This window comes from Arthroderma uncinatum, assembly GCF_011692745.1.
Source record: "Arthroderma uncinatum strain CBS 119779 chromosome Unknown scaffold1, whole genome shotgun sequence".
NCBI classification, from domain to species: domain Eukaryota; kingdom Fungi; phylum Ascomycota; class Eurotiomycetes; order Onygenales; family Arthrodermataceae; genus Arthroderma; species Arthroderma uncinatum.
The window spans coordinates 2,873,823-2,888,429 of record NW_022983863.1 but is presented as its reverse complement, the minus strand read 5'-3'; the positions used below and the strand labels follow the sequence as shown (position 1 = coordinate 2,888,429).

General features: G+C 49.2%; 3 protein-coding genes across 3 annotated transcripts; all 3 read left to right on the top strand.

Annotated features, from left to right (window-relative positions):
• Positions 1–1,352: 1,352 nt before the first annotated feature.
• GIQ15_00874 (uncharacterized protein) lies at positions 1,353–8,338 on the top strand (the record flags this gene model as incomplete). The annotated part of the gene is made up of 7 exons (XM_033548291.1): positions 1,353–2,967; positions 3,048–3,150; positions 3,722–3,926; positions 4,194–4,219; positions 4,485–7,890; positions 8,073–8,143; positions 8,209–8,338. The coding sequence occupies 7 exons, from the start codon at positions 1,353–1,355 to the stop codon at positions 8,336–8,338; spliced, it is 5,556 nt and encodes a 1,851-aa protein (XP_033409242.1).
• Positions 8,339–9,284: 946 nt separating this feature from the next.
• Positions 9,285–12,247, top strand: GIQ15_00873 (nitrilase; the record flags this gene model as incomplete). The annotated part of the gene is made up of 3 exons (XM_033548290.1): positions 9,285–9,752; positions 10,118–10,478; positions 10,542–12,247. 3 exons carry the CDS (start codon positions 9,285–9,287, stop codon positions 12,245–12,247), a joined length of 2,535 nt encoding a protein of 844 aa, XP_033409241.1.
• A 216-nt stretch (positions 12,248–12,463) lies between these two features.
• Positions 12,464–14,332, top strand: GIQ15_00872 (uncharacterized protein; the record flags this gene model as incomplete). The annotated part of the gene is made up of 1 exon (XM_033548289.1): positions 12,464–14,332. One exon carries the CDS (start codon positions 12,464–12,466, stop codon positions 14,330–14,332), a length of 1,869 nt encoding a protein of 622 aa, XP_033409240.1.
• Between the last annotated feature and the right edge of the window lie 275 nt (positions 14,333–14,607).

Genomic DNA, 14,607 nt, shown 5'->3' with positions numbered 1-14,607 from the left:
AGAGCCTCCAGAAATCTCTCTTCCTCATTGATGAATACCCATAGCTGCAACGGAGAAGGGTATCGATCTCTTGGGAGTATGCCTTAGCCAGTGGCCCAAAAACTCCAACATCTAATGGTTGTAATCGATGAGTTGAATGCGGAGGAAGGATTGCAAGAAGGATACGGTTTTTATCTGCGTAGTCGATAAAGCGCATATTGATATGAGAGGAGTGGCCATCAACAATAAGAAGCCTTCTTCCTCTATCAGCCTTTGCCTTCGTATGCTTATTAAATATCTCCAGCCAGCTAAGCCCGTAGTCATCACTGCTCCAGCCGTTGGGTGAGGCTGCAAAATAGGCTGTTTGCTCATGAGGGTTGAAATCATCAAGCCATGTATCTTGTAGATCTCCTTCTCCCTTATAAATCAGTGTAGGAGGAATCCTTTCACCATCTGCAGAGATGGCAGCAAGAAGAGAAATAAACTCGCGATTTCCATCATGAATAGCACCTATCTGCTTTCGTTTAAGCTGCTCAATAGGGACGATACGTTTGACTGCCTGACCTAGGCCAATAAGGAACCCTTTTTCATCGAAATTATAGGTGTTTTCTGGAGTAATATTATATTTTGAAATCATCAATTCAAGCTAGGAAGAGGTCAGTATTTAAAGATATTGATATCGATTTGATCACTAACATGCTCAAAGTAATGCGCAAAATAAGAGGAGTTATCAGCAACCTTGCGTTTTTGATCGATAGTCTTTAAATAAAGGCTCTTTATCTGGTTATGATATCTCTCGCAGAACCGCGCCACCCAGTTCAACCCAACAGGCTCTTTTGTTATCTCATATACCAAATTCCGGAGTATTTGAGGTGTAGGAGATAGGCCACGTAGAGATAGGCGATTTATATGCTTTAAAAGCTCTTTTTCTTGAGCAGTTGTAAGCTTCTTGTGATGTTGGGATATTGCTTCACTTCTTGAGGTAGTGACTCCTTGAAACCGCCGTGTGAGCGTTTTTCGATCGATTCCGTATCTTTTTGCAGTCTGGGTATAATTAGGGGCTTCTTGGGCCTTTAAATCTGCAATTGCTAAAGCAATTGCAGCTTCATTAACCATATTACGGCTGTTGCGAGTGGTTGTTGTTGATACGCATGAATCTTTGTTGGGGCGGTCATTGGGTGGTAGCGGTCATTCGGTGGTGGCTTACGTTATCTTAGCGCGCGCGAGTTTGGCTTGCCGAGCTAGTTATTATCAACCGCGAAATAAAACAATGTACAGCAGCAGATTGACTCTCAATTAACTCATCATACCCTTGACATAAGCAGGCTAATATCAGAGCAAAGCTAGTATAAAATACGTTGGCGTTCGGCAAGATGCGCAGAAGCAACCGAATCTTACGATCACACGATGACGAAGGACCTTCCGCACAACTCACCTTCGACTTGAAGACGATCGCGAAACGATCGGCTGCTAAACGCATGGGTGCGCCATCAATTAAACAAGCTGATACATTGAGAGAGCCGTCTACTCCTCAGAAAACCTCTCAAGCCGCAGGCGTATCCCCCTCTTCCGCCCCGCGAGTTGATAACAATAGTGTTGAGCCTGCACGAGCTTCGAAGGGACAGCTAAAGCGGCCACGACGACACCAGCTGCAGAGATTTAGAGGTGATTCTGAAGATATATTTGATGTTCCCGCGCCTTCACCAAATACTGATGCGGTAGAACGGGCGGTTGTGGCAAAACCTGAACCTACGGCTGGTGCTGAGTCCAGTGAAGACGAGGCTAGTAGCTCGTATGATGATTGTCAAGAAGTTGTCGAGGTTTTAAGAACACCAAAAAAGGTGTTTGAACTATCAGCTGTGGTGGTTGAGAACATGCCAATTGAAAACATCGAAAAGCAAGAAGGAGTTACTAATGATGGTCATGATACACTGGAAGAGAGGGAACATGAGGCTAGCGGAGTGGATGAAGAGATAGCGGAGACTGACCAGGACAAGGAAGATGAACCGGTCGATTTGGTGACTAACTTGAAAAGGCCGAAAGGGGATTCACTACTTAATGATGAATATGAACTTACAAATACGGATGTGGACGAAGACGATGATGATTGCGGAGATCTGCCAGAGTCTCCCGGGCGAACCGTAATTTCGCTGCAGAGAGATATTGTCAAGGAAAAGCGAGACATAGCGGGCTCAGATGCAGAAATCTACCTCGAGTATGGTCTTCGAGATGATTCCGTATTCTGGGAGGCTTCTAAAACATTTGACCAAGAGAAAAATTGGCGTGACCTTATTCTAGAGGCCCAGAGGCTGATCAAACAGGCCAAGGGCCTAACTGTCAGATCTACAAAGAATCTATTCGGGAGTATTTCGAACGGGATTGATACCTACAAAGAGAGAATATATTCGCAAGGCAAGCGACAAAACTTCCACTCCGTTGAGACAGAACAAACTTTCATCGCAGGCCTCAAAAGGCGCGTTTCTCAGGTTTTGATTGATCTATACCCATATAACGCAGATTTACCAACGAGAATAGCAAAACTCACCTCTGCGGCTTATGAGGTGGCGACGGACATCCTCCCTGGGATGGTCGGGCTGCTGCAGTGGTGTTTGGTTGCACATTATTCCAATGACAGCATCACCGCGGAAGGGATAGACCAACTGACGCAGGTGTTAGAGTGCCTCAGCAAACTGTGCGAAGCAATTCAGGCAGAGTCACCCAGACGAAACACGGAGCTGGCAGATAAAATAAGGACTACAAGTGTACTTGTTCGGTTTATGTCTTACGTGTTCCAAAGGCAACAGCTCAACACGCGGCAGCCAGAAATCACGCAGCCTCACGGAGGCTGGACCCGAAATCTAGGGCAAGGCCACGAGAGCGCATATCCGGTTAAGTCCGTGGAGCCTATGGTAACGACCCATGCGGAAGCCCGTCCCTGGAGCAGGGTCGAAAGTGAAACTCTCTTTGACGCCTTGCGGAAGTACCGGGGTAGGTGTTTGCATTTGGACCTTGCAACATAATTTTCAGGCTGGCAGATGCACTGACGCACATGTTCTCGTTATCAATAGGACCAGAACGATACGACCTGATCCTCCTGGACATGCGGGACGTCCTGGGACATCGAAGTGCGGAAGAACTGAGGGAGAAGGCGAGGGAGACACGGGCTGGCTTGTTAGCTCTACCAGACGAGAGACGGCCTCACCATAGCCAATGGAGCTTCCTTGAGGATTAAGCGTAGCTCTATAGCGGCCATCCGACTCCGTTGCTAAGGACGTCTTGTTAAGGATGACGTATGATGATGTATTCTGTACTGCTCTGCGCAAGCTTCAGGGCTCTCTGTACTTTAGTAGAATGCTACCCCACAAAGAGCACCATCTGACATTTGCCCATGGTTGCTTGATAGGTGTTAGCTGATGACGATAAACTTGGGCACCTGCAGCTGCAGTCAATCAGGGCCTTGACGGACATGGATGCCGCCCTATCCTCTTAGGCATCAAATCAGAGCAACTTGGCGATCAACGGCCCAAAGACGGCGTGCATAAGGTCGATTGGATGCTACTGGAACCACGACAGGGAACTCCACCGCCATTTCCCCTCTTCGCATCACTCGCAGTTGTCCCGTCCGGGTCTCAGCAACTGTTATCTGTGACGTCTGCCAGCGTTGGGTTGATGAAGTTGGTGAAGTTGATGAAGTCGATGAAGTCGTGGTCAAGAATATACACATCACATGACCGGAGAATAGTATCGCCGACGTCACCTGTCCGGGCCCAGGGATTCCCTCCTTCTTTGGCTCGCGGTCCAAACCTCCCGCCTGGAGATCGGTCTCAAGGTTAACCTCCAAAGCCACCGTCCCGACTTCCGCCGTGGGGATTGCTGATAACTGGGCCCCTATCTTCTTCTTCTCTGTTTGCTTTGTTCTTTGCATTGTGCCTTTCCAGAGCGTTCTTGTAAGTGCTCTCCAGCTATCCATTTTTTTCTTCTACAGATAGGACAGGGGGTTCAGGTGCCCCTGTTTATAATCTTGGATTAAGGGAGAGAAACCCCTGGCCCAGCTTCAGTTCAATTGCTACATATATGACCAGCTATACTGACTTTATAACCTTGGAGTAGCCTAGGAGAAGCTCTTGTCTTGAGCTTGTTCGTCGTGAGAATTACCTGCGAGGTAGATGACTAGCTTCATCCTCTAATAATCTTAATACTACATACCTGTACAGACACAGGAGAACCCGAAGCTCTGTTGGTGAGTGAAGTCGGTTATGCCTGGGAGTTTCATCATGCCCTGAGAATTGTACCGGGGGCTCGGTGTGGGCTGATATTGCAGTATCACCCTCATACTCCGAACCCTGTGATTTATTCTCTTACCTCTACCGGGCACGTAGAATATTCAACACGATACCTATCTGAGGCTAACTCGTTGCTATTTAGGCTATTATCTAGTTAATTCCAGCTTCTCTACTATCGTACGACCGAAATACACCGCTTAGCAGACCCGTTTAACTACCCAGTATGACGTCTGCAGAAGATCACGTTCCCGCCGACGAGGTTGTAGATGCACCAGTTGCGGCTGAGGAGCCCGTGACTGATCAAGAAGACGCTCATCAGTCGGTTCCAGCAAATATAGATTCTCCTCCTCGAGATGAGGTGCTGTCAGCAAAAGAGGACATGGTCACCTCTCCAGCACGGAGCCAGGCATCCTCGACGGACCCAAAACGTTCGCTGATTGCTAGTGGCCCGAAGCGCCCAAGTGCTGCCGTCTCGACGCGAACTGCCAAACCGTCAGCGACGATTGCCGGCCGACCAACCTCTGGAAGCACGCTGAACAAACCCCCAATTCGCCCGACAGCGAACACGGCTGCCCGGAAGATACCAAGTTCCGCGGCTTCTGGAGCTACCACGAATGTTGCCCGCGCGTCACGTATGTCTATTGGTAGTTCGGCTGACGAACGGGCCAAAGCCATTGCTAGCTCTGGTGACGAGTCTCGGAAGAGCGGGATGTCGGGGACTGCAAAAAGAACGTCGTTATCTGGTACACTCGGTTCCAGGACTACGTCTAGACCCTCAACGGCCTCTACCGACAGAAGGTCCTCCATCACTCCTGCAACGGAGAGGAAGCCAGCGACCTCCCGTCCGTCCACTGCGACATCGCAGACTCCAACAAAGGCTCCGCTGAGGTCCACGCCGACTTCCTCTACCACGCCAAGGACGACTAGAACTATTCCTACATCTACCAAGACGCCGGCTAGCACCGATCCAGCAAAGCGACGAATTGGAGCAACAGCTTCCCCGGCCACTGCTAGACGAGCCGCCGGAGCTCCTGCGCTCGATGAGGGGGCGGAGAATGACAAAATCACGGAGTTGGAAACCCAGCTTGCCGCTAGTGAGGCAAAATTCGCTGAAGCTCAGGCTAAGATTGCGGAGCTTGAGAAAGCCGGCGAAGACAGCTCTAAACATACGGAGATGGCCGAATCGTATACACAGGAGATCAAGGTCCTGCAAGGCAAATTGGAGGAGCTAGAGGCCAAATATGAGGAGGCCATTGTGCAATCAAGCAAGGATGTTGAAGAAGCTAAACGGGAAGCTACGGATTTGGGAGAATCTAAGAGCACCGAAGCTCTTAGTCTGCAACGCGCCGAGCATGATGTCGCTCTCAAAAACCTGGAGGCTGACCTTGCGACTAAGTCTGAGGCGGTCGCTGAGCTGACAAGCAAAATCGACACTTTGAGTAAGGACTTAGACGCGGCGACAAAGCAGGTTGAAGAGTCAAAGGAGGCAGAGAAAGAAGCTACCGCTGCCCTTCAGCAGAAATTGAGCTTGCTTGAAGAGGAACTTAGCTCAAGTAAGAAAGATCTAGAATCTGCCCAGGAGTCATCCTCTCAAAACGCAGCAAAGCTCGAGGAGAAGGTTGCCTCTCTTGAGAAACAGCTGGAGGAGGCAAAATCCGAGGCTGAAAAGGGATCCGCCAATACTGCCGAAGCTGTTCTCCAGAAGGAAGCTGAAATTAAGGAACTGAATGCAGCGATCGAGGCATTGCAGGATGATATACAAAAGGCTCACCAATCCAAGACTGATGAGCTTGAGCAGCTGAGGGCTGAATTCGACTCGACTCATGATCGTTCTTTGGCTGGACTGAAGGCTGATCATGACCGTGCTATGGCTGAAATGGCGGCTGGCCATGATGTTCATGTCGCTCAGCTGTCTGCTCAACATAAGACTGAACGCAGCGAGGTAGAGGCCGCGTCAACCACTGCAAAGTCGGCTTTGGAGCAGGAACTTCAGAACTTGACCGAGAAACATGAAGCAGCCAGAGCGGACCTGAACAAGAAGATTGAAGATCTGACAGCCGAGAAGTCCAGCCTCAGTAGCCAGGTCGAGAACTCTCAATCTAACTATGAAACCGAGATCCAAACCCTCAAGACCAAACTTGAAGAGGCCGAACAAGCCCTCGCCAGTGAGAAGCTCGCAGCTGAGAAGCGTAGTGCGGACGAAACCGCTGCCGGTGCCGAAATTGATACACTCAAAGCCACGATCCAGTCTCTTGAGGCTGATCTTTCAGAGCAAAAGTCTATGGTCAAGTCACTGACAGCGGATGTCGAAGCTGAAAGAGCTCAAGTGACTGGGTTGCAGAAGGTTCTTGAGGCATTTGAAGCCGATAGCAAGGACAAGGATGAGCACCACGAAAATATGAACAAGAAGCTTAGCGCCGAAATTGAGACCATCAATAAATCCTTGGAGGAAAAGACACAGGAGATAACTTCAACGAAGCAAGAACACGCCGAAGCTCTTGAAGCCCTTAAAACAGCCCATGCAGCTGAGCTCGCCAAACATGAGTCAGACGCAGCTACATGGCAAGACAAGATCAAGGGACTGCAAGAAGAGCAGGAAAACTTACGCACACTTAAGGAGGAAACTGAGAAAACCCACGGTGCTAAGATTGAGGCTCTGGAAGCTGACCATGCTCGACAGATCGAGGAGCATACCGCTAAATTTGCCGCTCTATCTGAAACCCACAAAGCCAATGAATCTTCTGCAAAGGAGCTCGAGGATTCCCATGCTAAGCTAAAGGAGGAATTTGAAAAGACTCTTGCCGACACTAAAGAAAATCTAGAATCCACTCATGCGAAGGGAGTTGAGGAACTCTTAGCCGCCCACGAGGAGAAACTGAGTAACCTCAAAGCTGAGCATGATACTACTTCTGCCGAGAAACTTGCAGCTACGGAGAAGAAACACTCAAAGGCTGTTGCTGAACTACAAGCGAATCTTGACAAAGCCAAAGAAGCTGCTGCTGATACTTCGTCCATCGATGCCCTAAAGGCTGAAATTGCTGAGTTGAAAGCAAGTCACGCTTCCCAAATCGACACCCTTGCAAATGAGAAGGCAGAGTTAGAGAAGAAAGTTGATAGTGTTGGGGCGACTGCCAAAGACGCAGAGACTGCTCGAGAAGACCTAGTTGCCAAGCATGCAGAAGAACTTGAAGCAGCCAAAGCTGAAACAGCAAAGCATAGTGATGCCCACGCAGCGGCAGTTCTGGAAATTAAAGCTCTAAAAGAGGTAGCTACAGAGAAAGAAACCCATTGCCACGAGTCTGAAAAGAAGTTCTCCGAGCTCGAGCGCGATATGGCTGCCCTGAGCGAGAAGAACATGGAAATGGTTGAGAAGATCCAGGACTATGAAGCAACAGCCGCTAAATCGGCTAGGAAGATTCGTGAACTGGAATTTGACCTCAAGGACGCGCTGAAGTCTGACGCTCCTACGTTAAACGGATCCAGCAAGGGCAAACCTGGCCTAGGAGCAAGCAAGTGGGCCACAACGGAAGATGAGGAGCCGGCGAAGGAGGAGGCAGATGGCAAGCAGGAGGACTCTGGTCCACTTGCTACGGAAGGTGAGAAGCTTGGTTCTTCTATCGCGGGGACGGTGCGCGCGCCTCATTTCCTATCCCTAAGTTCAAGCCCTTATCGTGTGTATTTTTTGGGGCTTGGGTTCTTATGCTTGGTCCTACCATGGAGCCATTTTGGACTCGCTACCTTTGCCCTACCACGAGGATTACGCTCGCTTTATCGACGATTTTACTGACTATGGTATCCTCGCGTATATAGATGGCGAGCATTCAGGAACAGCTACGACAGCTTGAGGGTGTGAGTGATGAAATGGTCGAAAATCGTGCCAGGTATGCATACCCTCCCCGTCGGTGCGCTAATAGATCCCGTACTTACAATTCTGCTCTTCCTATAGGATCATCAATGCCCTCGAACAGACCACCCAAAGGATGAAGTCTGGTTCTAGCAGTCCCCCTATATCAAGCCCCAGCAACCCCACTCTACCAAACACCAGCAGCAACACCAATGACATCGTGGCTTTGTAGTTGACTTGAATTTAATGTTCTCTGGACCGATATCACCAAGCTCCGAATACTGTGACCAGCCTCACGGACGCGCGCCTTATGATGTCCATGCTCGGATGCAACGCTTAAACGAACGTGAGAATGGCCTCAAACTGGATCAGATTTCGCCCTCGATTTCATTACATCTTCATCTACTAACCCTGTGTTCCCTTTTTAATATGTGCGATTTCCTTTGTTACGAGATACCTCCCCGCCTTTTATTTGTATCTTGAATCCCCACCCCCCTATTAATTGTTCAATAATCTACTCCCTCCAGTAATACCACCAATGTCACCCTTCCCCATACGAAGCCCATCTGTTTGTGGATACTGTCTGTTTATAATTATTCCTCTCAATACTTACATATTTGTCCACCAATCCTTGTTGATGCCTGTATGTGACCTGTACGTACACTATCATATATCACGCTACTATGCCTGAGAAATCTGACATGACAATATATGTATCCAACTAAAAAACGACCTTAATTGATGTGTTAAGATGTTAGGATGTTGAGATATGAACCTCGGCTGAAGCCATAGTGGAATAACTATAATGCGGTTGCTCCGAAGACATTTCCCCGAACGACCTTGTACTATACAGATGTGATATATAACGACCTGTGCATGGCCAGCATAGATCTGACAGTAGAACGAACAGCAATGCGCCGCCGTCAGTGGTCCGTATCTGCCAAGTAGTATCTGCATAAGCGCATGCTAGCTTTACCGGCTGCGGCCTTAAGGTCCCGATGAACGAAAACGACGAGATTTCTTCCCCCCGGAGTCTATGTCCCGGTTGAACAAAGATGGGAAAGCAGGGTTTCTCGCCTGCCAGTCGCCGGGGCCAAGGAGGCGGGCGCAGACGAAGGATCTTATCACCAGGCCCTTCGGCAAACGGAAATGACGACATACCAGAAATCTATCAGGAAATGCTGAGTGAATCCCAGGCGGCACCCCAAGCCTTACCACATAGGAATAACCCCCCTCACAAACGACGGAGGGTTGGGGAGCGTGGGGAGAGCAAGGCTGTAGAGTGTACCGAAAACTCTCGAGGGGAGGTGGAAAATACTGCGACCATGCCTTTACAAACTGTATACGACCTTGACGCGTCTGAAGAGGAATCAGAGCCTGAGTGGGAAGATGTTGAACTCCCAAGCCCTTCTGCCTCGTCTGCTCTTCCGTCTATGCTACCAGCTGGACATGACGATGACCAAGAGCCGTTGCATATTACCCTTGGAAAGGAAGAGCACGCGGAGAAGACGAAGTCCGCCATACGACGGAAACCTATAACTGGAGCCGAAAAGAAGCTGCGTTTGGAAATCCACAAAGTTCATGTTCTTTGCCTCCTCGGCCATGTTCAACTTCGTAACGTTTGGTGCAACGATGAGGAAATTCAGGTGAGTTTACAGTGTACGCTCTTTTATTTATGGAATTATATTAGCTAACACATATCTCTTTTTTGAAAGAAAACATTGCGCCGGATACTTCCAAAACATAGTATTATGTGTTTGAACCCTAAAGAAGACCTCCCGCAATTCACTCGGTCAACAACGTTCGCGGATGGCCTGGTGCAGTCGTCCGAGGCCTTTCGACGGAGATTCAAAATTACTGGACCTGGAATGAGGAGACCGTATTGGCTGGAAGATTATTCCGCGGCGCAGGACCCAATTGTCTGATTTGCCTCTTTCCTTGACAGCGTTGTTTTTTTTTTTGTACGAGAGTTATTATATTGGCATACTAACAATCTAACATCCGGGAGCAGGCTCTTCAATATAGTGCCGAAATATTGCAGTCAAAAGATGACTTCCGAAAACATGCTAGAATGTTGCAGGGATCGAGGGACTTTGGTGCCCAGCTCTATTGTGCTATGCTGCGAGGAGTTGGTGTGGATGCGCGATTGGTTTGTTCCCTCCAGGCTCTGCCTTTCGCTGGCGTGGCGAAAGGGGAGTCCCCTAGGAAGCGGGCGAGGGAATACATTGTTCTATCTGAGGACGATATCGCGAGTTCCAGTGTAAATACTGGAACAGATACCCCAGCTTCGGATCCACCTCCGCGCCGTCGGCTTGGACAGCCGCAGTTTTCATCAAACCAGACAAGAAGCCCTGCACCACAGGCGAGAATTGGTGAGAGCGCAGTTTTCCATCTTTAAGTAACAAAAAAATTTCGACTCCTAACAGCATCCCCAGATAGCTCTGCGCCTACGACAGACTCGTCCTTTCCGGTATTTTGGGTCGAAGCATTTAATCGTGCCATGCAAAAGTGGGTATGTGTTGACCCCCTCGTTACAAACTCTGTAGGGAAGCCTACGCGATTTGAGCCGCCCGCCAGTGATAAATACAATAACATGAATTATGTAATCGCCTTTAACGAAGATGGGTTTGCACGAGATGTTACCAGGCGGTATACAAAATCGTTCAACTCGAAAACAAGAAAAACCCGAGTAGAATATACCAAGGATGGGGAACGATGGTGGAACCAAACTATGCAAGTGCTCGAGTCCCCATTTCCGGAGGATCGGGATCAGCTGGAGCTTGGAGAATTCGCGGCCAAGGCTGCAGGTGAAGGGATGCCCAAGAGTGTGCAAGACTTTAAAAACCATCCAGTCTACGCCTTAGAGCGACATCTACGGTGGAATGAAGTAATCCACCCAAAGCGAGAAATTGGTAGGGTCGGGCTGAGTAAGTTATCTTTGAACAAGAAAGCCCCACCGATGGAGCCTGTGTACCGCCGGGCGGATGTGCATCCTGTCAAAAGCGCAGATGGATGGTACCGTCAAGGGCGAAAAGTCAAAGCTGGGGAGCAACCACTGAAGAGAATTAAGGCACGGAACCAAGTGCAAAATGATACATTCAACCCCAATGAAGAGGAAGAAGCGCCAGATACACCGATGTACGCTGCATATCAGACAGAGCTCTACATACCAGAGCCTGTCGTTGATAATCGCGTCCCAAGGAACCAGTATGGGAACATCGACGTCTACATATCGTCGATGGTTCCCGCGGGAGGCTTTCACCTTAGCCACCCTGATGCTGCCCAGGCGGCTAAAATATTGCAGATAGATTATGCAGATGCTGTCACTGGGTTTAAATTCAAAAAGCGCCACGGCACGGCTGTCATAGATGGAATCGTTGCAGCGGTTGAGTACAGAGATGCTCTCAAGGCAGTGGTCGCTGGAATTAATGACGAGAGGGTTCAAGCCGAGGAGACTCGTCGAACTATGGCTGCGCTTCACATGTGGAGACTACTGTTGATTAAGTTACGGGTTCTCGAGCGGGTGAACAGTTATAGGGTTGAAGGAGAGGAACAAGCTGAGAAGGAACCCGAGGTACATGAAGAGGAGGAGCAAGGCGGTGGGTTTTTACCTGACGATGGCACTGGTGGTCCAGCATTGCCGACCGGTGGCGACGGTGCCATGGAAGACGATGATGCTATGGAAAGCATAGAACCTCAATGTGACCTGCTGCATGATTCATTTGAACACAGCAACCCACAGGAGAGGGCAGGCGGTGGTTTCATGGTAGAACCAGGGACATCACAGCAGCCTTCTGGGATTAATCCGGCACATCATTTGCCACAAACCAGAAGAGCTATGCCGTCTGTTTCACAGTCGTGGTACACCCTAGTCATCGTCCCGAAAGCAGAACACGGCCTGAGAGACGAGACCAGTCCATCACTCCGGTCCAGGCGGCAGGGCACCTTAGAGTCCACGAGCTCTCAACCAGCAGATGGCACTCACTCGGTACCTGTGGTCGTTGATACTCCAGAGCGGGAGGTTTCAGGGCTACCTGAATTGGTCCATGTTGATTCGGACAGTGAGATAGATCGTAGCTCTATGATCTCCCATGACCCTGAAGACGACAATGCTGAACCGGAGTGGCTGTTGTCAGATTGACCTACGGAGTTTAGCCAGCCCAGCCATATAAATATCTGAAGCAATGAACTTGACTTGTATATATTCTTGCACATGTGATCTTTTCTACTATCCTGCGTAGTCCAAGAGGTCAAGATTTCCTTTTTGGGCAGTCCGTAGGGGGCCGTATTACATAATCAAAACACGCGACGCGAAACGCGAAAAAAATAATTAAACAAAGCTAAATAAATCACTGATATGACGTTCCGCGAACTTGCGGCTCAACAGGACGTCGATATATCGAACAGCACGACCGGGTATTGCTCGACATCCAGGCTGCCTAATGATTTCATCATGACGAGGCCAGCATCCGTTAATAGAACTGTCGTTAGACGGCCCGGCGCCTCCAAACCTCCGTATACTTCTCGTGGCGGTAGAAGTTATCCATCGCGGACTCGCAATCGACAGAGGAGGCACCGTCTAGCACTCGGTGGGAATACTAGGAGCCAAAAGACATTAACTCAACTTAACTTCGTCTTGCCCAAATACTATCCTGAGGATGATGGTAACTCTCAACTTATCGAGCAAGAGGCTGGGCAAGATGACGATGGCGAGGACTATACCGAATTACATCCAGGGAGGACGAAGAATAGCGGAAAGAAGAGGAAGAGACAACACCAAAGTACCGAAAGACCTAATAGGACATTGACGCAGATGGTTAATGTCGACTGGTCCCTAGGCCGGGCGGAGGTTGTTGAACCTGGTCAGAATGATACCCTGCACGCTCGAAAACGGCGAGGTGCCAATATGGAGGTTATTCAAGAAGAGCCTGAGGGCTGTGTGGGTGAGGATTATTCTAATAAGCCACCATCAGATCCTATCTTTCAGGAGGGCAAGGCCAACTCGGCGGTTGCTCATGCTGGGACGGAAACCTCAATACTGAATATCGCCGCAAAAACGAAATCTTTGGCTCACGGCCAAATGCTACCACCTCCTAATCCTGTTACACCCCGGAAACGGACGCGCTGGGTAGTCCCTTCATCACAATCCCCCGAAAGCCCCGAAGTTACGCTAAATAGCCCAAGAACCCCGAAAAACGTAAGGAATAGTCCAATTCGTTGGCCCTTGGCTTCGCCCACAGCCTTACAAGACCGAGCTAGCCTCACTCCATCTCCTAATAAAGGACGTAGGAGATTCCTACTCCGGTTCGATGTGAATGAATATGATTCACAAATAGTAGTTGAGGATAACTTTCAAGTCGACGATGCCGCCGCGGACACGGCTCCAGCAAGCCCGACCTCCGTTCTCTCCTCTCCAAAGCCCGTTACTGATCCGTCCGTATCCTTTAAAGAAGATATCGATGCTCGCCTCAGTCTAGCACGTAAGGAGCGGTCGACTCAAAGCTACCAAACACCAGAGCCAAAGCAACAGGAGAATATCGTTTATGAAACAGACGGTGAATTGGATCCAGGATCCTTCGACGACGAAGGTCCGCCACTTCCGGAGATCAATTACACGAGTAACACTGGAAATTCGATGACGGCAGACGACCAGTGCCCTGTCCAACCTGTCCCTGAGAGTAACGACGGCCAGTCATCCCAAAATCTTCCAGCTTCAACGTACATGTCTGACACGATGTCCCTGTACTATACACGGCGGCCGATGAGTTATGCCTACGAGAAGTTTCCCACTTCACAATACCTACCTCTCGATACGAAAGATATACCCGAGTCTGTGCAAGATACAGAGCCTACAGAGCCTTCCCATTCTAACCCGTTGCCAACTGTCCACTCCGATAACCAGACAATACCAACAGAACCCCTTCAGCCACTACAAGACGATATACAAAGCGACAATTCCCTTCATCAAGAAGACCCTAATCCCGATCCCCCACAATCCTCGCCTGTCGTTCAGGTAGAATCATCCCAACGATCTGAGATTGAGGTTGCAGGCTCTCCTGCCCCAGATGCCGAGAGTGAGCCTCGGAGGATTATCACTTGCAGTCAGCTTCTCACTGAAAGCCTGATGGAGAGCATACCCGGTCCGCCCGCTTGGCTATCTACTTCCCAAAATAACGACCATAACGACCTTTATGACAATGGCCAGGATCGGCCTCGGAATAGTTAGATCTACTTTAATTTTGCGCATAGTTTCTCTGAACTTTACCAGATAGCCTTTGTTTATAATTTTTGAATATATATCGGTGAATTCTATTAGATTGTATCCAAATAATCGCCATAGTTGTGACCATAACGGATGGCCTCATAACGACGGCGACGGTCAACGATACACTTGACTAGCACTGCGTAAAACATGAACTTCCCTATCTGACAAAAAGTGTCTAACCAGAAGATGCTGTATTAGAGGAGGAGGATAAAGATAAATATAAATAGTCTGGGAGT